Genomic DNA, 27,934 nt, shown 5'->3' with positions numbered 1-27,934 from the left:
CATAACTAAATTATTGCTCACAGGACTCTACAGTCTGAAACAAACATCACACTCTTCCTAGCCTCCAGAAAGCCCCAAGGGGAACAATAACAAAGTCTGTGTCAGCGAGATTACTCACTCAAAAAGCAACAAAAGAGTTAGTGTCTGCCTCAGTGATGACAGGAGAGCCCTGATACAGAGCTAAAATTACTAAATCAAGGGGCCGAAACAGAGGCCGCACATATTGTGTGAGATGTACATTACTGTAATGCTTCGCATTTAAGAAACATATCACATTTCATTACTTACAAACTAACAACGTGAACTGTCAGTCCTAAAGTTTGGAATTGTGTGCCATGGATTTCTAAGATACAACTCAATCTGGAAATGTGGCATGAGGGAAACGCCAGCCTCAAAAACTTCAATCAAAGAAGTGAAACTAAGCTCGACTCAGTTATCACATTACGCTGCTGTTTCCCGAATCTGTCCTGCTAGGTCCACTACTACATAAACAAGCATTTTGACATCTTCCTCTCCGCTGTCGAATTTAAAGGAAAGACAGACTGTAAAGTTGTGTGGGATGGTGAACCTCTTACCTGGAGGTGTGCAGTTCCTATCAACATTGGTTCCAATCTGCACATCATCCGTGTAGTTGCTGTCAATTTCAAACTCCTGCAGGAGCCTGCGACTCTCCCACTTCTCACTGTCTTCAGCAGAGAGGCCGGATATGCCATAACCTGTAAAGGACACAATAAAATATTTGCTATTTACCTCAGAAAGATTCTCTCAGTCACTGCAATTGGGATACCAATTCCCAATTTTTGTACCAGAACATTTGACTGGGGTTCTTTAGTTAAATGACTTCTAATTATTAATTATTATTCGTACAATGACTTATGATTCTTATTAATGACAATATAAAAGTTGAGGCAATTGAGGCAATAAAGAGAATTTGTAGTCATTAAATGTCAAATCCTTTCTCATTGAAGTTGTACATGAACAAAGTAAAAATCCAAAGGGACTAACACACAATCCCACAGGTCAATTGCACCACAAAATTCACTCTTACTCTTTTTGTTTTTTTAATTGTTTAAACATGAGAGACACTTGATTTCAGTCAAGATTTCAGTCAACACAGTCTGGAGATCATGTGACACCTCTGATCAAAATATATTTGTTTGAATCTAAATCTTTCTTATCTGCATCTTTACTTATATCAATTTGAAATGGTAACCATAGTTTCTGGCAGAGCACCATAGTGTCCGTGGTATTTTGGCAGAAACTATGGTTACCATGGCGAATTTGCAATTGTTACTATAAATATTTCTGTGGTAACTTGTTTTAGCTATCACTTGAAATATAACATTTTATATGTTTGGAGGGGCTCTAGCCTTCCCGAGACCCTAAAGAAGAATATTAACAATATTTCAGACTAAACAATTGCTGAGGCAAAATCAAAAGCATGGTTTTACCATTAGTGGACATCTCTACCATGAAGCATGTTTTCTATTCCGTTAAGCAAGCCTTCAAAACAATTTTACACCATGAAATATCAAGATCCCACATTACACTTGATTTCACTGTTCTTACATCCCAAAATAATGCCGCCACAGAGTGATAGAAATGTCTCAGTCAACTTACTGTAGTCTAATTTCTTTTTTTAAACAGGGCACCTGAACCAAAATTGTGCTACACCAAATGATTGACAGGCTATTAACTCCATATAGACCAGAACAGAATGGCCAAGGCAGTGATGTTTGCCAAGTAAACCAACTAAATTTCACATTATTCTATCTTCTATATTCATTTTTGGGCAGGTATGACCGGTCCAGCACAATATTACTGCATGATGTCTCTTATTCACACTGCATTCGCAGGGACACAGCGAGCTGCTATGTGATACTGTTAAAATCTCACGGCGCCACGGCATCTCTGTTACCGTGAGCAACAGAGGCCCCGGAAGTCAGCCTGCCGAATATTCATGAGGACCGTCTGTGGTGCGGAGCGAAGCCGAGGAGTAATGAGAGTGACATCACACGGCAGTGGCTCAGTCTGGGCTTGTCTGGGATAGGCGGGCGTGATTATTCTGGCAGCGTTGTCATCTGGGTCACTCTGTCCTCAATCGCCTCTACCCTTATTCCACTCCTCTCAGCCATCTTCAGAACACTGGCCCCCACTCACCGCTCCAGCGGCTATAAATAAATCCTCAATATTTATCAAAAACACCACTCACGATGGGGGTTTAAGGGCTGTGTGGTGCATTATGACGTTATGCGTTTTGACATTGTGATGCAACGCGAGATGGTGATAATAAAAAGAACTGGGATCCGGTTGTAAGGAGAGTATGAGAACACACTCGATTCCTTCCACCGATCCAAGTATTACTAGGAGAAATGGAAAAAAGACATCCAGGCAATGACATTCCTGGAAGAAACTGTTTAATAATTCATGGCCCCCCGAGATGTCAAAAGAATCATGTAAAGCGAAGAGAGTTGTGACACTTTTGGAAAATGTGATAGCTCAGTGATATCGTCATGGTAAAGATAGCAGTGATCTAGCCAGGACAAAACAAGCAAAACAACACAACACTGTTGCTATATGCGTGTAGCCACACTACACTACCATGTTCCCTTATGCCAGGATGAGGTTTATATAACCTTTCAGGAACACTTTACTCAGACTGAATTGCACCTGATAGCATTTTTTTTGTTGCATGTGCTGTTGTGTTATTTAGCACCCAATAAAAATATATACAATTTCTATATAAAAAAATGATTTCAAACAACTTTCCGATTTGGAAGATGCAGCTATTGTGATATGTTAGACAAATGTTTTGTAGAATCACTTCAGCCTTGTGATCCATACACCTAAATCAGCTCTACACCTCTTTAGTAATGCTGTCATAATCATACGCAAATGTACACAAATAAAATTATATATAAAGGAGACATGTTTTCGTTGGAAAGAAATTAATTATGCTCACAGTAGAACTAGCAACTTGTTGAAGGGATAGTTCACCCAAAAATGAAAATTCTGTCATGAATTACTCGCTCTCTAGTTGTTCCGAACCTGTATCATTTTTTTGTTTGGTTGAACACAGAGAACGATATTTGGACGAATGCTTGTAACAGTTCTTGGACCCCATTAACTACCATAGGAAAAATTACAATGGTAGTCAAAAGTGCCCCTGTTTGAACTGTGAACTGTTTGCTTTCCGGCATTCTTCAAAATATCTTCTTCAAAAAAAATTCTAAAGTGATTTTCCTACTACGGTGGTCAATGGGGTCCAAGATCTGTTTGGTTACAAGCATTCGTCCAAATATCTTTCTCTGTGTTCATCAGAACAAAGAAATTTATAAAGGTTTGGAACTCAAAGGAGAGTAAATGATGACAAAATTATTTTTTGGTGAATTATCCATTTATACTGGATCATGGGCGTCCTGCTGAAAAAAAACTATAGGAACCCAATAGAAACCATCACAAAAAATGTAATGGTGTCCATTCAAATACCATTATGAACCATTAGCTTCTTCCTTAAAAACCATTACGAAATTCCTTTTTGTAGTGTTTTGGGCATTATTCCAATATGATTAATCTGCCAGATAACACCTCACCAATAAAATTCATCACATACCAGTAAACACCATTACAGTTTCCATTAAATCCAATACAATTCCCATTATAGCCATTAAATCCATTAAATTTGCATTGTGTTTGTGGCAGGGTTCTATTGTTTTTTCAGCAGGGCTTGGAGCTAATGTTGGTGAATTCCACCCCAGCTTCTCCCACACTCATCTTTATTTCTCTCACTCTTCCGTTCTAAAACGCAACATAGTGGCTGTCTGCTAATTATCCATGCAGCTTAGATTCCATCCACAAAAACATGTTAGACCAGAAGATAGCGGCTCTATTAGATTGTGGCAGCCTCCTGGAAATATAGTGTTTCTCTCTGAAACGCTGCACAGAAACGGCATTACTTGTGCAGTGAGCCAGAATGCACACACAGACGTAAGAGGGGCATGGAAGTTACTATGGAGATGTGACGCAACTGCAGAGGGTAGAGCTGAACTCTTATGACATCACGCTCAGATGAACACAAGTAATCGCACACAAAACACACACACAGGGTGCACAGCAGTACACGTGCTGGGAATCAAAAAGAGAATTGCATTGAGGTTTATGCATCATATTTATTTAATATAGTTGGAAGCAAGTAACTCTCATGCTCATTAAACATTTACATTAACAGAAGAGGGTCTTAGAAATACTACTGAGAAGGAACTAAGTAATAAACGTGAAATTCTCAGCATGCGCAGAGAGCCCAAAGCACCTTTAAAAAAGTCTCCAGAGACATAAAATACACACACAAACATGTAAGATAATCATGTTCTAGTCAAATAAAAAAATATATTAATGCAACAGAGTATGCTGCTAAGAGAACATTTTATATTGAAATTTGGCCACCCAGGGGAAATTTTATTGCTCAGAGATTGCATTTTCAAGGCTCAAGAAGAGATTAACAGAGATCTTGTGCAGCTGCACCACAGAGCCCACAGCACCTCTGCGAGGGAGCCCATCAGTGCCTCTATTCTCTCAGGTGAAAAATGTACAAAAGAAAACCAAGGACCATGCTCAAAAATTACATTTAAAAAGTATCATTACGCAACCATCACTCTCTTTGTTATCTCTACAACGACAACATGGTGCACGTAAAAGCAAAAAGCCTCCGGCAAACTCTGAGTTAGCTTGATGGTACATGCCCAGACCTTAGAGATAAACGAGCCATAAAAACTCAATGTTTAACAAAAAAGCATGAAAAATTCAACGCAAGACCAGAATGCATTAGAACAAAGGACTTTCCTCTACACAGAAGAGCCGTAGGTGCATGTCCTGATGTTCAAGTAATTTCACAGATAGCAAACGTGACTAAGACACATAATGCAACTTTCTGCCACTCTTTTTACTGCAGTGCTATATTTAGCGATGTTTGCAGATGCATTCAGAATGGTCTTGAGTGACCTCAGATTACAAAATAAACATCAGAGACATGCACAAAGAAATTGTAGAATTGAGTATAAAACAATATTAAAGGTGCTGCGTGTAATTTATTGGAGGATCTATTGACAGAAATGCAATATAATATACACATAACTATGTCTTCAGAGGTGTATAAAGTCCTTACATAATGAAGCGTTATGTTTTTATTACCTTAACATAAGCTATTTATCTACATACACTGCAGGTCCCCTTGCATGGAATTCGCCATGTTGTTTCTACAGTAGCCCTAAACGGACAAACTGCTCTACACTGTAAAAAAACAACTATAGGATTTACTTAAATTTTTGTGTCAAGTTTTTGCACACTGTTTTTTTAATAAGTAAAATTTTAGTAAAAAGTAAATTTAAGTAAAAGAATTAAGTAAATCTTACTAGTTGTTTTTTACAGTGACCTTCGAAAGGGAGGGGTGGAGTCAGCCGTTGGTTGCAATTCGCAATCTCCCTGATAGATGGCGCTAAATTTCATAAACTGGACCTTTACCATTTAAAGTCTTACTTGAAAGAGTTAATGATACCATCAGTACATGCGCACAACTTCAATACTCATTAAAAATTTACTTAAATATGATACTGTAACGAACAGCATCTGTTGTTAATGGAAAAGTGTCTTATTTACTTCTCTGTAGTATTTTTATCACTTCTTGGTCATGTGCAATATGGTATCTAGATGCGTGGTGTACTGGTCACTATTCCCAAGAGTCATTAATTAGTTACCTTCCATGTTTTAAACAATATTTATGTGACATAAGATACAGCACACTAATGTAAGGGAATTACTCAAGAGTACGTCAGTCAAAGCGCAACCTACATAAAGTTACAATTCCTGGGTCTCACCCTCCTTACAAAACCTGCAACCTTGAGATGCTTAACCATACGGCTATACAACAACATTTAAAAAAGAACAATAATGCCTGAATTCATTAAGGTAGATTTTTGAAAGGGGTAATTATGTAACAAGGTTGTTCTTCACCCTCGTTGTAATATCTGTCAGGAGACTTGACGGTCCATTTCACACAGCTAAATGTTGAAAGCCCGTGGCCAACGCTGCTATTTCTGTGGACATGCTTGCAGACGCTTTTACTTGCGCATTGTTTTTTATACACTGTCAAAAAAGAAATAGATTGCTCCTCGTAGCCACATCTGCAGCACATCACCTGAAAACTGGTCCAACAGAAGACTGTCCCAGATAGCAGCTGTTGTGTGGAGGAACTACCTGGGAAACTCTCAGCTATAGATTCAGTGTTCCCTTACATATCTGACCCCATACTGTCAACACACAGATAAATATAACACTGCATGCTTCCACTCTGTCAAAAGCATAATTACCTAGTTTATCTTCATTAGCTACCTAGGTGAGAACTTGAATGTGGGACAGTACTAGTCAAACAAAGCTAGGGATATAGGAGAGGTACAAAGATTTCAGAAGAGAAACTGAGGTACGTGTGTGTGTACTTCGGGCATCACTACCTATATAAAATACCAATACCAATGAACTCAAAGTGTGATTTAATGTTAATTGGTGATTTTAAAACTAAGGCTTGTCCAAGAATAATTGATCGTAGTTGATGTTCAGATTGATGTATTAGCAGAGTATCTATTTTGGTTAGATTTACAGTCAGTGATTGTGCATCAGTAATGGGTCGTTTATGAATGTGACAGGGCAGTAACAGTCTCATTAGCGTCTGCTGGTGGTGTGACTCCTGCGGTGGGTGTCTGCTACCAGCCTAAAGAACTGGACAAGAACTGGCGCTTTGAAATGTTCCCATATGCTGCTCCCCACTATATTAATCATTATCATGGAAACGGGTATGCAAGTGTGTTATTACGGGTACGCAGTGTGGAGACTGCATACCCACGCACTCACAACTCTTTCAATCGGATGACGCGGCCAGCCTCTCACATCAAGTGAAATTAATCCATCTTTTAATGTGAAAAAATTACAGAGGTCCGGACCTCGGTGACCTCATAGCTTGCTACGGCAATGCTTTTGTCTGAAACCTTTTCAGATTCCTGTCAAAAATGACTTTCTTAGAAGACTCTACAACAATGTACACTGCTAGAGTGATCATGTTATATATAATGTCACCCACACTTTACAGTTGCTTTTTGTTAACAATAGTTAACATTAGCTAGCAAAGAAAATTTAGTTTTTTTACAGCTGTACGATTATATCCGAAAACAAACGACGTGTGTGGGGGGGATGGGGGGGTGGAACTAAAGCACGTGTGCACCCATTGCCAACAAAACAAAGACATATGACTCCATTTCACTTATGTCCGGCATCTTTTAGCGCTGGGACCGCGCCATCTATCAGTTTCAAACGATCTCCAAATCCAGCATTATATCCACCGTTTATATAACATTCCTCACCGAAATGCAGTGAACTTCGCCAACGCAGTGCTCTCTCTCTCTTGCTCCAGCTGGTTGACATGTGCGCGCATGCTCCTTCTCAGGCTCTCCTTGGTTGACATGTGGGCGTGCTCTTTCATCTGGCTCTCGCAGGTTGACGCGTGGGCGTGCTTTTCCGGGAGAATTATCCAATAAGGGACTGAGAAAAGTTGTTACGAAACGGACTTTCATGTTCGAAAAAACTTTCCGAAATCTATACGAACGCCGTGGGAGTGTATCGAGCACAGAAATACTACGTAATACATCCAACTTGTTTTTGACAAGTTGACCGTGTCAAGCATGAGAAGCCAGCACGTTTAACATTGTAAAGAAATCAGAATGCATGAAACACTGTGGCACCCGCCCACCCCCCTTAACAAATCATAAAACCTTATTTGTAAAGTGTTACCAGTTTATAGTTAAAATTTTAAATTTAAATATTACATTTTTATTGTGTTATCTTTTTATTGTGGTAGTTAGCTGTATTATTTGAGTTACTATTACTTAATCAAAACAACCCAACAGCAGTTTCATGAATGCACAATAAAAAAACATTATTTTCGCAAATTTTTGAAAATCTATTTTGACAACGAACTTTTCATATATAAATATAAATGCCGCTTTTTTCACAAATCAAGTTTTAATAATTATATTGCTTTTCACACTGTGCATAACCCTGGGTTATCCTTTCCTGTTTAATATTTCTTTGAACAGAAAACCAATCTAAATATTTATTGAAGTGCTAAATATTTCATGAAAGATATATTCACAGAATTGTGTATTGTTTCAGTGTCTATGATAAAAATAATAAGTATACAAACATTGACGGCAAATGTATTAACTAAATAAAAGTCTGTATGAAAACAATAAGTCTGTAAGAAAACTGGTTTTGCCTTTATTTTATATGTTTCAGGTGACAGAGCCACTGTGGATTTACGTGGTGACATTTTCATAGATGTACAAGCAGTTATTAAAGTGGGTTGAGTGCTTGTTGTGATTTGTATTCATCCAATCAATGCTACTGACCTTATAAAAATGCAAAGAGTGTGATCCGAGGGTTTACGGTCTAAAATCGTGAAACCAAAATATTGAGGCTTAATTACCAACCCAGGGTCATGTATGAACCCGTGAAACATCTTGTCCATGCACTATTTGGCACATATCACCCAGGATTCACTCGGAACGCCCAGGGGTTAACAATTTCAAGTGTTAAAAGCCAATTTAAGTTTTGTTGGAGTTAAGTACAGTACACACTGTTCAGGTGTGATTTTAGTCTATTGTTCTGGGTTAATCTTTCAGATTTGCTCAAGGTTGTTCATGTTAGTCATAAGACACTTTCTTCTATGCTAACAAGATATCCAATCCCAGTTGATGAAAAGCAGGCCTGCAGCGAGATATAACCAGCACATTTCATTGTATCTTTGAGGTCTATCAGGCAATGTTAGATTTGTGCTCGGTAACTCTGTAATTGTCAGGAGGATTACTTTGAATGAGCTACAAACAGCCACAATTTACGAACCCCGTCAGCATCTCAACTCTCAAAGTACAGACATTTCAGCTCAGTAAACACATCCTCCGCAGGTTACGGTATATTTCCAACCAACGTATTCCCTTCAAAGGTTTCAACTGCAGCTTCATGTAATCAGACAGAATATCAAACAAGGGCTTATATAATTCAAAACAGTCAAAAGATTAAAAGCTTAGAACTCATTATTCTTTCATAGCCAATTTTAATATCTTATGCATATTTGTCTTTTTACCGAAAGGAAATGTGTATTTGAATCATAAAGTAATCCTGTTTGAAAACTAATGAGCTACCTTCTCATATCCTCGCTGGCAATTTGCACTACACTCTATTATAGTCAGCTCGTGTTTGATCCAAATCACACAATTAAAAAGCTAATCAGTTCTTCTTCCCCTTTTAGCGCAGGTGAGTGTGCTAGCACTGAGAATGTGCATATGTTGAGGTTCCAAGCTAATGGATGATTGGAGGTTTATTTTGAAATCTGCTGTATCACCACTTAAATTCTGTTATTATGGTCATGTGTTGACACCAATCACAAGTCACAGTTTTACTCATGCATCTGGAAATTAAAACAGCATATAAACAGTAGCTCAAAAAACATCTGTACACTAAAGAGGTCACCAAGTAAGAGTTCACCAGAATTCTTGCATCCTTCATGTCATTCATTGAATGAATGTCATTCAAAATCTGTACGTCTCTTTATTCTGTAGAACACAAAAGAAGATATTTTTAGTAATGTCTCAAAGGCCCGGTTTCACATACACAACTTAGCTTAAGCCAGGACTATGCCTTAGTTGAATTTAGATATTTATGTTGCTTTTATAAAAATGCCTTTGAAGAAAACATTACTGGTGTGCATCTTGAAACAAAACAATGGCACAGATATATTTTAAGACATTTCTGGGCAAGTTATATTCAGTTAAAGGTCTCCTCAGATGAGCACTTTTAAAGCGACAACGAGCAACTTTTTGACCTTAAAATAATGTCTCTAAAATTATTTTAGTGGTAGGTCAACTTTTAACTGGGCGAATTTTACTGCGGTTGCTACCTGAGCAGCCTCCTATCAGCTGAAATTGCACTTGTAACTTTGGTGTTCGGGCCGGTACAAGCCCCGCCTATCCCCTGCTTTACGGCATACGTCACGTTTTAGTCGTAGCCTGGGAGAAGTTAGCCAACAGCAGAGCTAACAGTAAGACGAAACGAACCAAAACATCACCATGGCAGAGCCAGCCAAAAACCCAAAGAGGGTTTTGTCGGAGGAAGCAAAGAAAAGAAAGCGAGAGAGTGATCGGACACGAGGCCGGTCACGAATCAATATCGGACGGGCTTACACTTGGTGATGCGAGCAGCAAGAGGCAACGGGTTGCAAAAGGGATGCAGACCTAGCGGTCCGGCTCCTGGATTTGTAAGTGTTATTTGTACATTTTTTGTTACTATCCTGTACTTTTGAACGTATTTGTTATTAGTCTGTGTCATTGACGCAACACCGGTTCGCACTTTATAAGCGTAAGGTAGCTGAGAGATAATATATGGTTGCCGGTGTCGATAGCTAGCATGTTGTCGTGTCTCGTCATGAATGTGTGTAGCGCTTGTAAATAAAGACTAAACAACCACACTAAACGTGTTGTGGTAAAAAGTAGCAGATTATTTTGTTCAGACCAGTAAACCACGTGAATGTTGAACAGTTCAGTCGTTGATTAGGCTAATGTTGTCGTTATACAGTATATATGTACATGCTATGCGCTGTTTTCATACCGAGTTGACTGTAGTTATTACATATATTACACAAAACACAACGTCTGGTCGCGATTATGTTTAGTGACTTCCGATATAATAACAAAAGAAAAGTACTATAGGTTACAAAACACATTCAAGTCCATGCGTTGTGTTTCGGGTAAATACAAATGTTCCAGCTAGCACACTCTGTGCTAACTTCTAACAATCAGCTGCTACCTCCGAGTCTACTTTGAGGTTGTAGTATAGCCCTGTAGTACAGCCCATAGTGTTGGCACCCGTGTGGTATGCAATGAAGATGAAACGCTGATTTCAAAAACAGTACAGTTACATATACATTTTATGAATAACAATATAACATATTTTTTTGGCCAAAGTTACCAGAATAAGTTGGTAACCTTGCTTCGAACACGTAGGGTTGACTACTTACGATACATAAATCTTTGCACTGATATACGAAGAACATATGGTAACACGGACTACTTTACCTGATCGGTGGACATAGTTTGAATGACGTATCTGGGTCCATCGGCTTAGTAAACAAACTCACGTGTATTGAGCTGCCAGCGGGAAATCTTTGCGACAGTTTTTACGACACTGCATACAGACAATTCCGCTTATCAACCACGTGGGGCAACAGTGAGCAAAAGTTGCTCGTTGCCGCTTTAACAAGTTGGTATGATTTATTAGGGTCTTCATGAAATGTCTGGAACATATTTTGCTTAAAAACACTCAATGGCTGTGTAAACAAAACCCTTCTTGCCTCGTCAAAAACAGCTATGCTCACAGCAACCCGTTTTTGTGCATGTCTCTTTAAATGATAATTGCCCGGTTTCATAGACTTAGTTAATTTAGGCTATTTAAGTCGCTTTTATTAAAATGCCTTAGAAACAACATTACCGATGTGCATCTTGAGACACAACAATGGCACTGACATATTTTAAGATATGTCAGGGCAAGATATTTTCAGTTAAGACAGCTCAAAATTCCTTTTAGTCTGGGACTAGCCTTAAGCCTTGTCTGTGAAACCGGGGCATAGAGTTACAGCGAACCCCACCCCGCTTCTGTCCGGCGTGTCAACACAACACACGTGTAGTGGCAATGGTTTAGCTAAATTATATTTCCTGAATTCCTCTGCGGTTAGTTTCGTCTTAAACGTCTCAAATCATTCGTCCGGAGACCAAAAAATCAGTCACAGCAAACAGCGCATCCTATGCGCTTACGTTGTGCATGTATGCTTACCTAAAATCCACGGAATCCACTGCAGATCTCAGCGGAATTACATGGATTTTAGCGCTTGTCATTGACAAGTTATAACGTTACACACACAACGTGAGAGCTAGTTTGCTGTGACAGATTTTTCAGCCTAAACACGAATGATTTGAGATGTTTAAAACGAAACTAACCCCAGTGTTCGCCCCTGTTCATTAGCAAAACAAACAGCTTGTCGCAGCTAAACATATTAACACACATAATGTATTAACATTCATACAGCTAAACTCCAAGTGTCCATCTGCACTTATATTCAGTAAGTTTAACACTGGCTTTGAATGTTCTATTTAGCCCGTGACTGACTTAGCTCCCTTCACTATCATATGCTAACGTTATCCTCCTATATACTGTATACGGTACATTTACATCAATTCAGACTGTTGATAAATATTACTTACATCGGCAGTTTTGTCTCGTTCAGTCGGTCTCGATCCCTCTTGAGGAACAACTTTGAAGCTAATCCTGCTTGTACTGTCCCAGGTTGAAAAAGCACTCCGGGTTGAAGTGATTCGCGCAAACAAGCAGGTTTTTATATATGGTTTCTGATGGATTTCCACTAAATATAAAATAAATCCACTCCTGTCTCTTCCCAGGTTTGGACATTGCATGTTGTCCACGAACTTTAGCCATGGCGTCACGTACACCGCTGTCGCTTGTGAAAACAACAATGGTGGAGCACGGTGGGTGGAACTTAAGGGGCGGTCACATTATAATAAAATCCGCATTGGACGTCACAATCGGAGCGAAATCTGAACGGCTCGATTTCTCACATGCTTGCAGGGAAATGCACACCAAAACAAACTTACTGGGTTCCTATTTTTCACGTTTTCTGGATTGCTAGATGCACCGGGGACCCGATTATAGCACTTAAACACAGAAAAAGTGGGGTTTTCATCTGATGTCTCCTTTAAGACAGGTCACACATTCATTTTAGTCTGGGACTAACCTAAAACCTTCACTGAAAAAAAATATTTGTAGAATTTACTTAAAGAGTACATTCCTCAATATTTTTAAGGGCTTATTTTGGTTTATGGAGTGTCCGACAACAAGTTTATGTACATACATGATGTAAAAATACTATTATTTCGTATTAATAAGCAGTTTTTATTACCTTACTTCTTGACTGACTCTCAAATGATTCGTTCCGCGATTCATCTGTGTAATCTCCGCCTTTCCGCCAGCGTAGTCTGATCTGATTGGTCAGATAGTGTAGTCTGCTGTGATTGGTCAGATGGTCTAGTCTGCTGTGATTGGTCAAATGGTCTAGTCTGCTGTGATTGGTCAGATGGTCTAGTCTGCTGTGATTGGTCAAATGGTCTAGTCTGCTGTGATTGGTCAAATGCGTTCAGCATGTGTCGCAAATGGACCGCCTATCATTACTGCTGTATTACGGTTTGCAGGTGGTTGGATATTAATAGTGTATAGAGAGAGATGGCGTCGATTTTACCTTACCAGTTCGAGCCCGAGTCTGACGAATCATTCTTTAATCCTTATACAGATGCCAGTAAGAAAAAGGACTGTTTTAGACACTTCTCTTGTAACAGTTAGTTATCACGGCATACAGTGTACGGTGTTCATATCTTCAGATGTTATTATAACTATAGTACACCACGCAGTTCTTGAAATAAAGACTTTGCGAGTTAATATGGTTGAACACTTACATTAGCGCAACGAGTTTATAGCTAACGTTAGGTAAACAAACAGTAACAACCCCAAAAATAACGGTAACGTTAGCTAAACACAGACATGAGATAACGTCACACAAATTTAATTTTAAGTAAAGACAAAAATAAAGAGTCACACTTACAGGTTGTGATTCGGTGGAGCTTACAGGTCCAAATAAGTTGGTATTGCAACATCTTTTAAGGAAAGACGTTTAATGTATCCTGCAGTAAAGGCGCCAAGATTGATGAAGCAATCTTCGGTAAAATGACGCGCGCAAAGTAAAACGTTCGGTTTATACTCCTTTGGTGTCGTTTGAAAAATAAATAGTAACCATTTTTTCCTCAGAAGTTCTTCCTTTGGTAGTGAAAATAAGACTGACTTAGTTTCACTACATAGAACACAGCTTCTCTTAGACATGATGCACACGTCACGAACGAGCTAGTACAGTGTTTGGGGAGGAGAGAGTTAAGTTTTCGCAGTCAGTAGGCGGGGATTTTTCTAGTGACGTAGGTACATTGTGGTTAAAGATTCGGACAGGTCATGGCTTGTTCGCGTGATTCAGAGTCGATTACCTTTTTCATAAGCTAATAACTTTGTTATTCGTTCACCTTCGGATTTACAACTTGGCAGATTGCTTACATTCAAACACGGCAAAATTAAACACTTCATGAAATGTATTTTTTATGATCTCGAGGAATGTACTCTTTAATAAAATCCTCGTAACAATTTGCACGAATATTTTTAAGTAAAACATGCTGCTATAATTCAAGTACAACTTACTAACCAGAATAAAGTAAATTCTACTTATAAAATACATTTTGTTTTTGTTAAAATATTAAGTAAATATTAAAGGTGCAGTTTTTTTATTTACAGAGGCCACTAGCGTTGTATTATAGATTTGCAACGAATCGCTCAGTCCAAACACGACGGTGGCCACCACAGTACAAAAAGATGTCGTTCTCATGTTGACGCAGGGAAGAGATCATGCGGGCATTAGAAAGACTGTAGAAAGAGCGATGTCTTATTTATTACATAAAATAAAAGGTCTGTGGATTTTAAGTATAAAAAGAAGGCTAAAAGTCAGGCAGGAGCTAGGACCTGCGTTAATATTATAAAGACTTTCCAGCAGAGACGCGTTACGGCCCGCGGTACTAAGGCTTTTAGCAGAGATACTCACAGATATCTATGGAGATACTTTCCAGCAGAGAGTCGTTGGAGAGAAAGATCGTCTTAAAATCACCCCCGAGGAGGTTGCTTTGATTCGGATAAGTATGTGAGTAACATAATTTTTTCTGTTTGTTAGAACCAAGATATGTTGTTGTTTTTGTTCTAATATTACCTGTGTGACGGAGCAGTTTTGAGCGTCATTGTTTATATGGAACCGCTTTAATATTGTACTCGTCTAGAAACTGGAGAGAGAGCGCGTTGGCGCTAAAACTGTAGAGAGAGCGCGTTTTACTCTCTTACTCAATGATGAATAAACTTGCATTTAATCCGCGGGTCACATGCGTTCCGAACCGTAGAGTACGATCCGTACGGATCAAGGATCATCCGCGATCCATTTCACCACTATACCGCAGCGGAGAGGAAGAGGAAACGTGCGTTGTAGAGTTGTTTGTCCATTTAGGGCTGCTGTACAAAACATGGCGGCGAATTCAATGTATGTAGGGCTGCTCTGTATGTAGATATAAATAGCTTATTCCAAGGTATTAGAAACATAATGGTTCATTACGTAAGGTCTTTATACACCTCTGAAGAAATAGTTTTGTATATTATATTGCATTTCTGTCAATAGATCCTCCTAAAAACCCTGTATTGTTCCTTTATTGTAGACAAATAAAAAACGTTTGCATTGAACAAAAACATGTGTCTAACTCGAACTTCACGGTACTTTCATATTACAATATACTATTTTTTACAAGATAGATGGTCAAGCCAGAAGAGACTGGTGCTCTGTACTGGCATTAGCACAGTTAAGGTCTTTGCGCAATGTCCGAAATGTTTGTATATGTTTTTTCGTATTTGGCGCTCGTTTGTACAGTGTCTCTGAATTGTCAAAACGCCTCTCCAAATGCTTGCTACGGATGCGAAAAACGCAGAAAATCAAAAGTCCTAATTTTTTTATGACGGAGGCAGTGTGTAAATGTGATTGACACAACGTGAGGTCGTATTTAATTTTTAACGTACGGAAATTTCTGACGCAAATTTTCGACTCAATGTGCAATGGCCTTAACTGCTCAATAAGTGAAATAATACACTTCATGATTAATATTGTGCCTCCCTCAGCCTAGGCACAAGCACTGCTCTTCTGAACAACGATCACCACTTAAAAAATCCAAACTTCCTAAAACTCTCCTAAATCTCAAATATAAATCAACACAAAACACATAATCTTTCTTTTTACTGAAAAACACTTAAAATGATAGTTAATCTGGAAAATTAATCTCCTAATGCAGTCAGATGCAAAGCATGCTGGGAACCACAGATCAACTGCCAAGGTAGTTATATTTACAAAAATTATTTATGTAGTCTCAATACAAAATAAATAAGTAAACTTAATTTTACCAATTTAAATGGGTTTAACATAATAAAATTGAATTGGATTTACTTGATAATTTGTTCAATTAAAATGACTCAAACACAATAATTAAAATCTTAACAACCAAAATTAGTAGATTTTATTCCCAAGATTTTTACGTCATTTTAACTCAATTTTTTTTGTTAAAAACAGGAACATAATTCTATTAAGTATATTTTGATCATTTCTTTTCATAACATCTGTCGGTACACGATCCGGGATGCCTGCACGATCCGTCCGCGCATGCGCATAATGACGTAGTAGATAATTCTGTTTAGCGACGACACTGCACGATCTGTTCCACGCTTGAGCACCTTTGTACCGCGACTTTCACTACTGTCCACCTCTGGTCTCATGTCACTTCTGTGTGCACACTATGCGTTGAAATACTCTGTAACGTTTCCCCAGACTTGTTTGTAGTTCTTTCTTCATGTAAGTGCAGATAGTCTAGGCGGAAATGCATATGTTCCTTATTGTGTTCTGTAAACACCATTGAAGGGATTATTCCTCATTTAGATTATATAGATAGATATATTAGCCTATATATAGACCCATACTAATACAAAATGAGTCGATTTAAAGTTAACTAATATTAGCAGCTTTTAATAAAAACCGTCTTTGACAATACTACTGACCTCAGATCGAAACACAGCAAGTTAAGTAGGCCTAATGCCATGCAGCAATGAATCGCAAAGGGGAGTATGGAGGAAACTGAAGGTTTGCAGTGACAGACTCTCAAGACTCAGACTTTATTCCACATGTAACCAAAATCGTGTATGTTCATGTAACAACTCCTTTATTATTTTGGATTGGCAACCACGTAAACACATCGTAATGCATAGCGTAAGCTACATTTTAAAACATCAAAATAGACCCGCCATGAACTGTTAAATGAAAAACACAATGTAGACTACAAAAATATGCCGCCAGTTGTGCCGTCTGGCCGTCAAGTGTTTCATCGCATGCTTGATACCATAGTGTAGGGAAATCGTGACGTTGTTTACTACGTCATTATGCGCATGCGCAGAACGGATCGTGCAGGCATCCCGGATCGTGTACCGACAACATCTACTAAGGCACATAATCATTTTTTTCAGTGTTGTCTGTAAAACCGGGCCAATGGGTTTGTGTCCATACAATGGAAATTAATGAGGTCCAATGTTGTTTGGTGACCAACATTCTTCAAAATATCACCCCTCCCTTTCAAAGCACTATGGCGGCTGACACAGGACTAAGATGTCATCACGTTTTCGCTTCTTTGCCGAAAGGAGATAACGGATTTGCGAAACGCAGTCTGTAGAGTAGATTGTGCATCTTTGGGCTACTGTAGAAACAACATGGCGAATTCCATGTAAGAGGACCCGCAGTGTATGTAGATAGAAATAGCTCATTCTAAGGTAATAAAAACATAACGCTTCATTATGTAAGGTCTTTATACACCTCTGAAAACATAGTTATGTGTATATTATATTGCATTTCTGTCAATAGATCCTCCAAAAAATTACACACAGCACCTTTAAGTGTACCACCCTGACGGTTCAATTGTGTACTCTTTAGACAGTGCACAACTAAAAAGGTCACTATAATTTGCACCGCAACAATTTTAAATGCAACATTGGTTCTCTATTTCCTGAATTAATGATCTCTCTCATTTGTAAGTTGCTTTGAATAAAAGCGTCGGCTAAATGAATACATGTAAATGTAATGTAAATGTACTGCATAACATACACAATCAACAGAGACAAGAAAAACTCGATAAAAACGATAACTGCCTCAAGCATTTGATCAGACTTACACCCTCAGGGTTAATCTCTCTCAATTTGGAAGAAAAACTGCAATGATTGAAAAATAAACGGGAGAACATATTATTTTCAGTGCGTAACATTTTTGGCAGGTCACCGCTGTTCGCAGAGTGTCTTCATAACATGCTTGTCCTTGCTACATTACATTGCGTGGCTGGTTTTCATCTCTGTATGTCTAAAATATTCCAAACATCTGTGTGCAATCCGTCCATTCCCTGACTGGGCAGAGCCTCTCTAGGAGATGTTCGGTGTTCTTGCTGTGTTCTTCCGAGCTGCACGATGCATTTGATTTACTCAGTCAGAATGAAGTGAAAAACCTTATAAACACAGGCAATACAGGGGCTGATCTTCTACTTACTGCAGCACAAACGTAAAGAAGGTGGACTATAGGGGCATCATAAATCACACCTTTAATGAGGACATTTAGAGAAAGCGATATATATACAGTTTCTAGAAAAGGTATGTAGGGCGCCCCCTCCTTCCTGAATTAATGACCTACGCTACACATGAGGGCCGCTGCGGGAGAGGCATGTGAAGGGGCCCGCACACAGAAAACCCCTTGCTGTTCCTCTCTTTACCATCTCTTTCTCACCTCGTCATTCGCTCCAGGTCTGCAGCTGCCTCCACCCTCATTGAAATGTCCTGTACCAGAATAAACTATTAACCTAAAATAAAGCCGCTGGATTAGGGACATTCAATTGGGGGATCTGATATTCTTCTTTAATTACTGAGTAAGTACAGAGAATTTTTCTTTCCTGTTATAATGACTAATTGATCTCAAGAAGAAATTTAAACGTGGAAGGTCCACATGATTCGGACATAGCAATCGACTTCAGTTTCAGTGAAACTGAATATTAAATGAAAAACAGAGGGTGTGGCTTGTTTTTTTCCAAAGCTAATTGATTGGATCTTGTAGTAGATTGGAAGTAGTTAACGCCCAAACTAACATCATCAGAGAAGAAGAGTTCTTCCAGAGGGAATGTACATTTCTTTTTATGTTTTAATCAAAGATTACATAGACAGTTTACCGCTAAACTGTGCTCTAAATAAGTATTCAGATGACTTAAACAACGTTGGTTTTAATGCTGGTCCAGAAGAACTTCCTGTTTCACCACACAAATGTTTGAACAAAATACAACCAACAGAAACTTTATAACCAATTAAAATGTTAAACACATATCTTTAAGATTGAATTATATGTGTAAGATTTATAAAATGAATAAATAAAAAGTGAAACAGGAAGTGCTTCTGGACCAGCGTTTACATCTTGCGAAGTGGTCTATGGCAGTGGTTCTCAAACTTTTCAGATCAAGTACCACCTTTAATAAAATTAGTTGTTCCAAGTACCACCTAATAGAAAATCACATGAATAAACACTTAAATTAATAGTAGAGCTGTGAATCTTTCTCTTTACACCTCGTCCTCTAATTTTAATGTATTATTAATAATACAAACACTTTATTTACCAGTTGTTTTCAAACTAAAGAACATGTTTTTTATATGTTTTCAAGTTAGCCAGCAGTAATAGTTGACACAAAACACTTTTCTGTAGTGCACTGTAAACAGGGCTCTGTAAACTCTTATGGCCTCTTATGGGGGATTTATTAACTTTGTGGGGACTTGCAGAAAGCCTACAAACTTATATTAAAGACAAACAATGTGGAAAGAATATTTAACACAGAAGATAAATAAATACACGTATACTTTAACATCAAGAGAACCTTAATTTGCACACAGCTCTTCGGAAGAGAGAGAGTGAGGGACTCACAAGCGCCTGTCTGCTCCCGCTCTGTGTTTGAGTTACATCATTTATTTATCAATGATAAATAAACAACAATAATTCATGCAACTATTTTAAAATTGCACATAGGCTGAGATGTATTCCGTTAGGGCTGTGCAATTAATCGAAAATTAATCTTAATAAAAAAAATTTGCTGTTTGAAAAGTTAGTGAGTAATCGTGTTAAATAATTGGGATCTCAATAATTGTGATTATGATTTTTGTCATAATCGAGCAGCCCTATATTCCGTACTATTTATCAATCATGTAGGTGTATTAAACATTTGAAATTGTATTTAAAACACGCAATGTAAATGAATATATAGAGTTTTTAATTTTCTGTCGTGTAACCTCACGTACCACCGGGGTCTCTTCAAGTACCACTAGTGGTACGCGTACCACAGTTTGAGAACCACTGGTCTATAGAATACATTCTGATTTCAAGACATTAATTTCGTAATGCATTATTGTGAATAATTCATTGTCTTATGTTTTTCCAAATGTAATAAAAATGTCTTTGAAATGTTAAAATGTAATGTTAATGTAAACATGTAAACACACCTCTAAAACATTCATCTCTTTTTTCATCAACACGCCAACTGATGTTAACCAAGAGCCAAATATTTTGCAATGTGTTAACAAATTCACATTCTGGTCTGTTTACATTCTGGAAAGCAATTCCCTGCGGATATAGTCAAGTTCCACCCTAAAACTCTCCCTTCCTCGCTGAATATTTGTTTCACTCAAGAACGCATCACATTATAGAAGTAAAATGGGTTGTGAATGGAGTTGCACGTTGACTGTAAACATGCTAAGGGTAAGATGCCCTAAGGAGACAAACACAAAGAAACACAAATGCATGAAACTGCTCAATAAAGTTGCTCCTAAAAAGTAATATATTTACCTCTTGCATACTGTTGCTCTCTAGCCATAAACAAACTATACACTACTAAGGGATAATGGGAAATGGGCATTTATCTATTACATTATAAATGAGAGAACTTATTTTTTTGTCACATCACCAAGCTTGCAAAGACTCTATTTAATTCTGGAAAACATAATTTAGTGAGTTTTGCTTTACTTTCAGGCTGTGTTGATGTGATTTTTTTTATCAGCATTTGAACGAGGAGCTTAATTGCCAACTGTGATGTTCTGAAAGATGAGCCATTATTTGCTCTTCACACTTGATCAAATGACTGGATGATTTTTATTCACCGTGAACCCATCTCAGAAATTGTGCAGAAACGACAGTCTGTGCTGCGTATATTTAGCAAAAAGACTCTGCTTTAACACACAGAGCGATGTCTGAATCAGAATTGTGAATGATTAGCCGTCGAAGGCATGATGGAGGTTGGTCTGGTCTGTGTAAGCAGGGGGACTTTTGTAGTTGATGGTGCACTAGACAACAGCCTCGCTGGCTCTATTCATCAGCTCAAGTCAAACGCAAAGCACAGAGTCAGTATTTTTTTACAGCTGACAGAAAACATTCAGTCCATGACACAATGACTAGTCTAACATATTCAGAAAAAGGATGATCAGGTGCTGTTGTTTTGAATAATGTCATTTACTCGTCGGTTGACTAGTCGTACAGCAAGTTAAAATAAATGTCTACCTTTTACAAGAACATTTAGAGACTCCTGCATTTAGTTCTGTTTTTATGTCTTATATAAATGCTTCATTATACACTCAATATACTGTATTAATATTGTATTATAGTATTTTCTTTACAGTTGTTTTACCTGTATTTTACATTTTGCACTGCATTAAATTACATTTTAGCATTTAACGGAATTGTCCGTAAAATAAAGGAAAATGTACTGGTAATTTTCTGCCAGTACTTTATCCGTTTTTTACTGGATTGTTTTTGCAGTGTAGGTCTAAGTGTATGAAATTTAGCGGTATATAGTGGCGAGGTTTCGAATTGCAACCAACGACTCACTCCACTGCTCAACCCTCCAGGGGCGTAGCTACACTGGCCACCTCTGTTGTGAGATGTGTGTCGGAGTTTATACGAGTGCTGCGCAGATCATTTAGCGTATGCACTGAAAGTAACGCGAGAACATTACTCTCGCGTTAATATGATGTCATACGCTGACGCACTGACGCAAACAGTGCGCTATAGCTGAACAGTGTAATGTACTGTCTGTGTACCATGGAAGTTCATCGTGAGCAGAAGGATCAGGTCAGTAAAATCAGTCTTGTTTAACTGGATTTCATTCATTAATTACATTTTCGCGAAAGTTTAAGTTGGGGTACTGCAATGTTTATTTTCTATAAAAAATGCTAATTTACTGCAAATGATAGCTAGCTAATTATTTTAAAATAATGTTAGCACATGAAAGCATTGCAAATAAATTGTTTACTTTACGTTCTTTGTGTATCTTTTTGACCAGCAAACTATGTGTAATGTTAAAGAATTTCTGTCTGTAAGGATTTTTTGGTCACCCTAATAAAATCACTGGGTCTTACCTGGCCACCTCTAAAAAAAAAAAGTTCTGGCTACGCCCCTGCACCCCTCCCTTTCGAAGCACTACGGTGTCTGGCAAAGAACTAAGATGTTGTCACGTTTTCGCTTCTTTGTTGAAGGAGATAACGTATTTACTAAACGCGCTCTGTAGAGCAGTTTGTCCATTTAGGGCTACTGTAGAAACAACATGGAGAATTTCATGTAAGGGGACCCGCTGTGTAGCTAGAAGTAGTTTATTCTAAGGTAATAAAAACCTAACGCTTCATTATGTAAGGTCTTTATGCACCTCTGAAGACATAGTTATGTATATAATATTGCATTCTGAACCTTTCTTTACACCAATTAGTCAAGTATCTGTTCAGGCATATCACAGACTAGACGCTTATGAAAAAATCTAGTTTTGAACGTTAACCCTCTGAACACTGACACTGAAGTAATTCACTAATTTGATAAAGAGAAATCCAATAACCTGCACATGGGCTTCAATGGCCAGAAATCTGTAACAAGAGCACTGTTATCTCACTGATATTTCACACATACTTCAAACTCCCCATTTGTCTGTGCAGTATAGAATTAACATGACAGCACTGATCCGTCTCAAGTCATTCATCTGGGACTAGCTTGCTGTCAGGCTGGTGGCCCAGTGTGGTGTAAAACTAGCTAAAATAATGAAGTGCTCTGCTGCAAATAGAGACTTGGTAAAGAGTGGGCCGATCGTGGATGATAAATGAGGAAGTCTGAAGGGGACGAGACAGAGAAAGAGAGACAGTTACTCTAGGAGCAACAAGATGTAACTACTTTGGGAAACCATGCAAAAATCGGTCGATTCGGGCCTAATGTCAACTAGCTATTTATCGTGACTAAACCAGAAATGCATTACGGTTACTTGAAAATCTGCATATTTATAAAGTACATATTAGCAGAATCTGCAAAAAAAACCTTAGAAGATGTCTAAATTTTTTCAAAGAAATAACAGAAGAGGGAAGAGGGACAGGTATGAGAACAGGTTTGAGTGGTACTGTAATGTTTTAAACTGAAGTGTTATGGTAAAGGCACGCAAGAACACTCAGAATCACACTAAAATTTATTTTACACAATTTAGTCATTCTGCATAATAAAAAAATAACAACGTCAAAGACATAAATTACACATAAAACAACAAGCGTCTAGGGACAATTCAAAATATAGAGAAAGCACAGTGGCCCAAAATAGTATTTGGCCACCCACTGTCAACCATACAAAAAGGGATAGTTCACCCAAAAATAAATTCTATCATGAATTACTCAGGCTCAATTTGTTCCAAACCTGTATAAACTTCTTTATTCTGTTAAAAACATTACATTTACATTACATTTAGTCATTTAGCAGACGCTTTTATCCAAAGCAACTTACAGATGAGGGAAACAATGGAAGCAATTGGAACAACATGAGGACAACAAAAAGCATAAGTGCAATAAAAGAAAATTGGTATCATATAGTCCATCACAGTATACAGAGCTATGTTTTTTTTTTGAAAGAGTAGAAAAGAGATCGAAGTCAGAACTGATCAGTCAGGTGTTGATGGAAGAGATGTGTTTTCAGACGGTTCTTAAAGATGGCTACAGAATCTGCTGATCTTGTAGCAGCGGGCAGATCATTCCATAAATGTGGAACCGATCCCGAGAAGGTACGAACAAAGAAAGATATTTAGAAAAATGTTAGCAACTAAGATTTCTGAGACACCATTGACTACCAGGGTAGAAAAAATTAAAATGGAAGTCAAAGTTGCCCCAGAACTGTTTGCTTTCCTAAATTCTTCAAAATATCTCTGTGTTCAACCAAACAAAGAAATGTATATAGGTTTGGAACAACTTGAGGGGGAGTAATTCATGACAGAATTTTCACTTTGGGTGAACTATCCCTTTAAAATGTATGCATTTTTTTTTGCATTAGATACAAAGTCTAACATCCAGAATACAAAATTCTTATCCAAAGTTGTCGAGGAGATTTACAGCAGATAGTTCCTGCCATGTTCTAGCTCGGTGGCCACAGGTGCACGTCATGTTCAACATTTGATACCATTTAATACCAATATCACCAAAAAGTGTCACAAAAACCTAAGCTTTCTGTGAAATGCACATGTATTGGTGCTACTACATCTTTTAAAAAATGATTGTAGAAAATTCTAGGTATAGTAAAACGATTCATATGCCCCTGAAAACCAGCATAAATTAAAGTGAAAGATTGAGGCTACATTTGGGGAAAACTAAATGACTTGGAGCTTCAGTTTCATCCAGTGCCCTGCATTTCGTAAAGCTATAGGAGACTCTCCTATAATATTTGAGGCAAAACACAACTCTCCAGCAGTGTCCAAATGAATCCTATAGCCTGTATGTGTATAAGATCTAACACATTCTCCATGTTTCTTATGTTCACATCTTCTCCCGCTGTCCATCTTTTCTATAAGAGTGTGCGCAAACAGGAGATACCTGGGAGCATCTGGAACAATATTTGATGTCAAAGAGAGATAAGGATACTGAGAAACAGAGGATTGAGAAGAAAATAAGGGGATGGAAGAAATGACGAAAAGAAAGCGCACTGAATTAATGTAAAAAAAAGAAAGAAAGAACAAAGAGCTTCATAGAAAACAACCTCAGAAAAACAAGAAAGAAACCTAGAGGCCGAGCTTCAGGAGTACTGTGGGAAAACTGGCTAGATTCAGGCAGCCTGTCCATCAGGGGCAGTCAGCGACTGACAGTGCAGTCACTTTATATCAGCGTCTCGCTGCCTGGCAGGTCGCTCGGCACAGCAATGCCTGCTGTAAGCTCTATTCTGAAACCTAGCGAGCGCTTGGCACATAGGCAGGTGCCCTCTAAGGCAGCATCCCAAACTTAGTGAAATCTCATTAAATGAGCATCACTTCATTTTAAAAAGCAAAAAATGTTGGGGGCAGTTTCTTTTTCACCTTAATATAACACTTTATTTCCCATAATTCCTTATGTCCATCCATGAATGCATATCCAGGAGTAGGAAAACGTTTTGTGCCACGTGAGTCTGTGAGCGTAAAAGAACATCCAGTGGTGCTGCTCTCGCTCCCCATGCCTGACCACCCCACATTAAAGATAACAAAAATCCACACTAGGCCGTAGTTACTTTGACACATAAGGACATTTCTTTCGCCTTGTCGGCCATTTTGAATCTATTTAGTCACCGAGTGTCACAATGCATTTCTGGAATTATTCATGTGATGCCTATCTAGAACTTACTATAGATACAATGAGGTCCCTAAAGCAGCAGGATAACCTCACACCAGCCTTCACATCAGATACACATCTACTAAATGACGCCTCCACAGGGTTTTAAAACAAAGCTCCAACATCCACCGCAATTTTCTCCACCTCTCTCCATCACTTTTACACACAGCAAATGCACAAGACCAGCTTTCCAAATATGATAACACACTGTAAAATGGAAATATCCACGGTTTAAGATTATGTTATACAACAAGATTAACTTCAAATACGGTGACCTTAAATGAACATGCAAAGCATTATATTGGAACGTGTTTTGTTTCATAAATTGTCAGTGTACTGTGAGCGCACCAATGACAGATGCATGCATTCCTAATGGCTTTTAAAAGGATGCATATAATAGTAAGATTATCATAAAAAAATCATTTTTTGTACTGTGTTGCACAGATACGAATGACCAGATGGAGCGTGTGAGGAATCAGATTGAGCTGTACTGGGAGCGGACAAATCTAAGAGCAGCTGATAAGAAAACTCTGATAGGAAGAGTAAAGCTTTTATGTCAGTATTTGTCAACTTTGTATCAACACACATTAATGCTTGAAGTCCTGTTGCTTAATGCTGACCTTTAGAATATAAGGGGATGATTGTTTAACATATTGGACCTTGCTACTGTCTGCTTTCTCAGCTCTTCCTATGTTTGTCCATCCATTTAAACATTTTTTAATTATAGAATGACACGGGAAAGTGACTGACAGATCAGACCTAAAACTGTCACAACGCATGATGGAAACACGCTCTCCGTTAAGTTTCAAGATTTGTTTTAACTTTGGGCCATTATGTTAAATGCAATTCTGTTTTTGAACATTGATACAACAAGCTTACAGTGTTATGGATCCAAACGCAAAGTCGGCATTGTTGGGGGAAAACTGCCCTGCGACAGATCACCCAGTTATTATTAAACACAGATGTTCTGAACACGCACTATATCAACATCACGGCTAACACTAACATGACTCTGAAAATGGATTGAGAGCACATGAAACTGCACTTACAAGAGTGTCAATATGATTCTCCTCTAAAATAGTGAAAAGATATGTTGCTCTTAAAAGCTTAAAGGAGGATCTACACAGTTAAGTTATGAGAATTGAACTCGTATTATTAACAAGTTTACAGCAGTAACATTTGGGGAAGTATACTCACTATTAACAGTTTTAGACGCTCACATGATTTTTAGCAACTGCACTCAAACTATTAAGTGCTTTAAAGAGGAATCATATAGACATGTTTCATTAGGTTAGGCAAATAATAAGCTATTAGGCAGATGATTATATAGTCCGAACAGATTGAGAATGTAACAGTTACACTATAAAAGCACAAGAATGATTCTGCATAAAAACAGTTGGGAATGTGGCTGATTCTGCTTTAAAACTTTCCATTACCCCTCCGCATTCACAAGCACACACATTCCTATCAAATCCTGAATAGAAACTCACCGGAATTCTCGGCCAAACTCGACAAGCCGGACACGGCCAGCAGCAGGAGCCCCATGAAGCACATCTGTCCCCCGAACAACTCCTTGCGCTTTTTCCTCCGCGCTTTGATCTTCTTCTGCTGGAGCATCACTTGCATCGGTCGAGTCCAGAGGCGCACGGCATCCCCATCCATCGCTAAAACTCGACGATTTACTACTGCGAAAAGATATCGCGCTGCTGAGACGGGCTGGGCGACTTTAAAGCGCAAAGGTGAAAAAGCGACCCGCGTTTACTCGTTCGATGTTAATATTCCCGCTATATGACTTCAAATTGTAAGGTGGAGAAATAAAGAGGCTGCGCGCGCCCCATGGATGGAGAGGGGTATGTACTTGGATGGATGCGTCAGTTTGGTGCCAGTCCTCACAGGACACAAACTGCTGCTGAGAGATCGAGGATGTAGAGGAGGAGAGAGAGAGAGAGAGAGACGGAGAGGGAGGGGTGAAAGTGAGGAAGTGAATGCGGTGAGAAAGAGAGAGAAACTGGAACGCAGCATACAGTGAGATGAAGCGCGCAGCTGTTGTATTGGTTTGTTAGTATGAAGTTAACGCATTGAGAGAGAGAAAGAGAGAGGGGTGGAGTGGAACGAGGGGGCAGTTGTTCGTGGGTTTCAAAGGAGGAGCTATAGTGTGATTTTCAGCAAACAAACCCGTGTGCTCATCGCCACCCTCTATTGGTAGTATGCTGGTTGGTTAGCTGAGTTTCATTGCATGCGCTGAATGTGCATAACATGCTGCAAGGGAGCGCGTGAGGGGAAAACCATTTAAATTGTGGAGAATATACTGAGAATGCACCACATAGGTCACATTGTCAGATATGTAGTCCATCTAGAGCAGCACCAAAATAATTCTGGCAGCTGGTTGGTGTTTTCTTAGCATAATGGACTTAAATACTCAGTTTGGTTCAACCTAACAAACCTCAAAACCACA

The 27,934-nt window shown here is 38.5% G+C and overlaps 1 protein-coding gene across 1 annotated transcript in view; it reads right to left on the bottom strand.

Moving 5' to 3' along the window:
- Positions 1 to 27,540, bottom strand: part of slc24a3 (solute carrier family 24 member 3) — a 72,026-nt gene extending 44,486 nt beyond the window's left edge. Inside the window, exons 1-2 of the mRNA XM_057342264.1 lie at positions 26,970 to 27,540; positions 576 to 716 (exon numbers count right to left, since the gene is read on the bottom strand). Coding sequence (XP_057198247.1) covers positions 576 to 716; positions 26,970 to 27,141 — 313 coding nt within the window. The 5' untranslated portion in view covers positions 27,142 to 27,540. The remainder of the gene's footprint in view (positions 1 to 575; positions 717 to 26,969) is intronic.
- Positions 27,541 to 27,934: the final 394 nt, after the last annotated feature.

Source organism: Triplophysa rosa, linkage group LG9, assembly GCF_024868665.1.
Source record: "Triplophysa rosa linkage group LG9, Trosa_1v2, whole genome shotgun sequence".
Lineage (NCBI taxonomy): Eukaryota > Metazoa > Chordata > Actinopteri > Cypriniformes > Nemacheilidae > Triplophysa > Triplophysa rosa.
The sequence above is the reverse complement of the archived record's forward strand: the minus strand, read 5'-3'. Positions and strand labels throughout refer to the sequence as shown.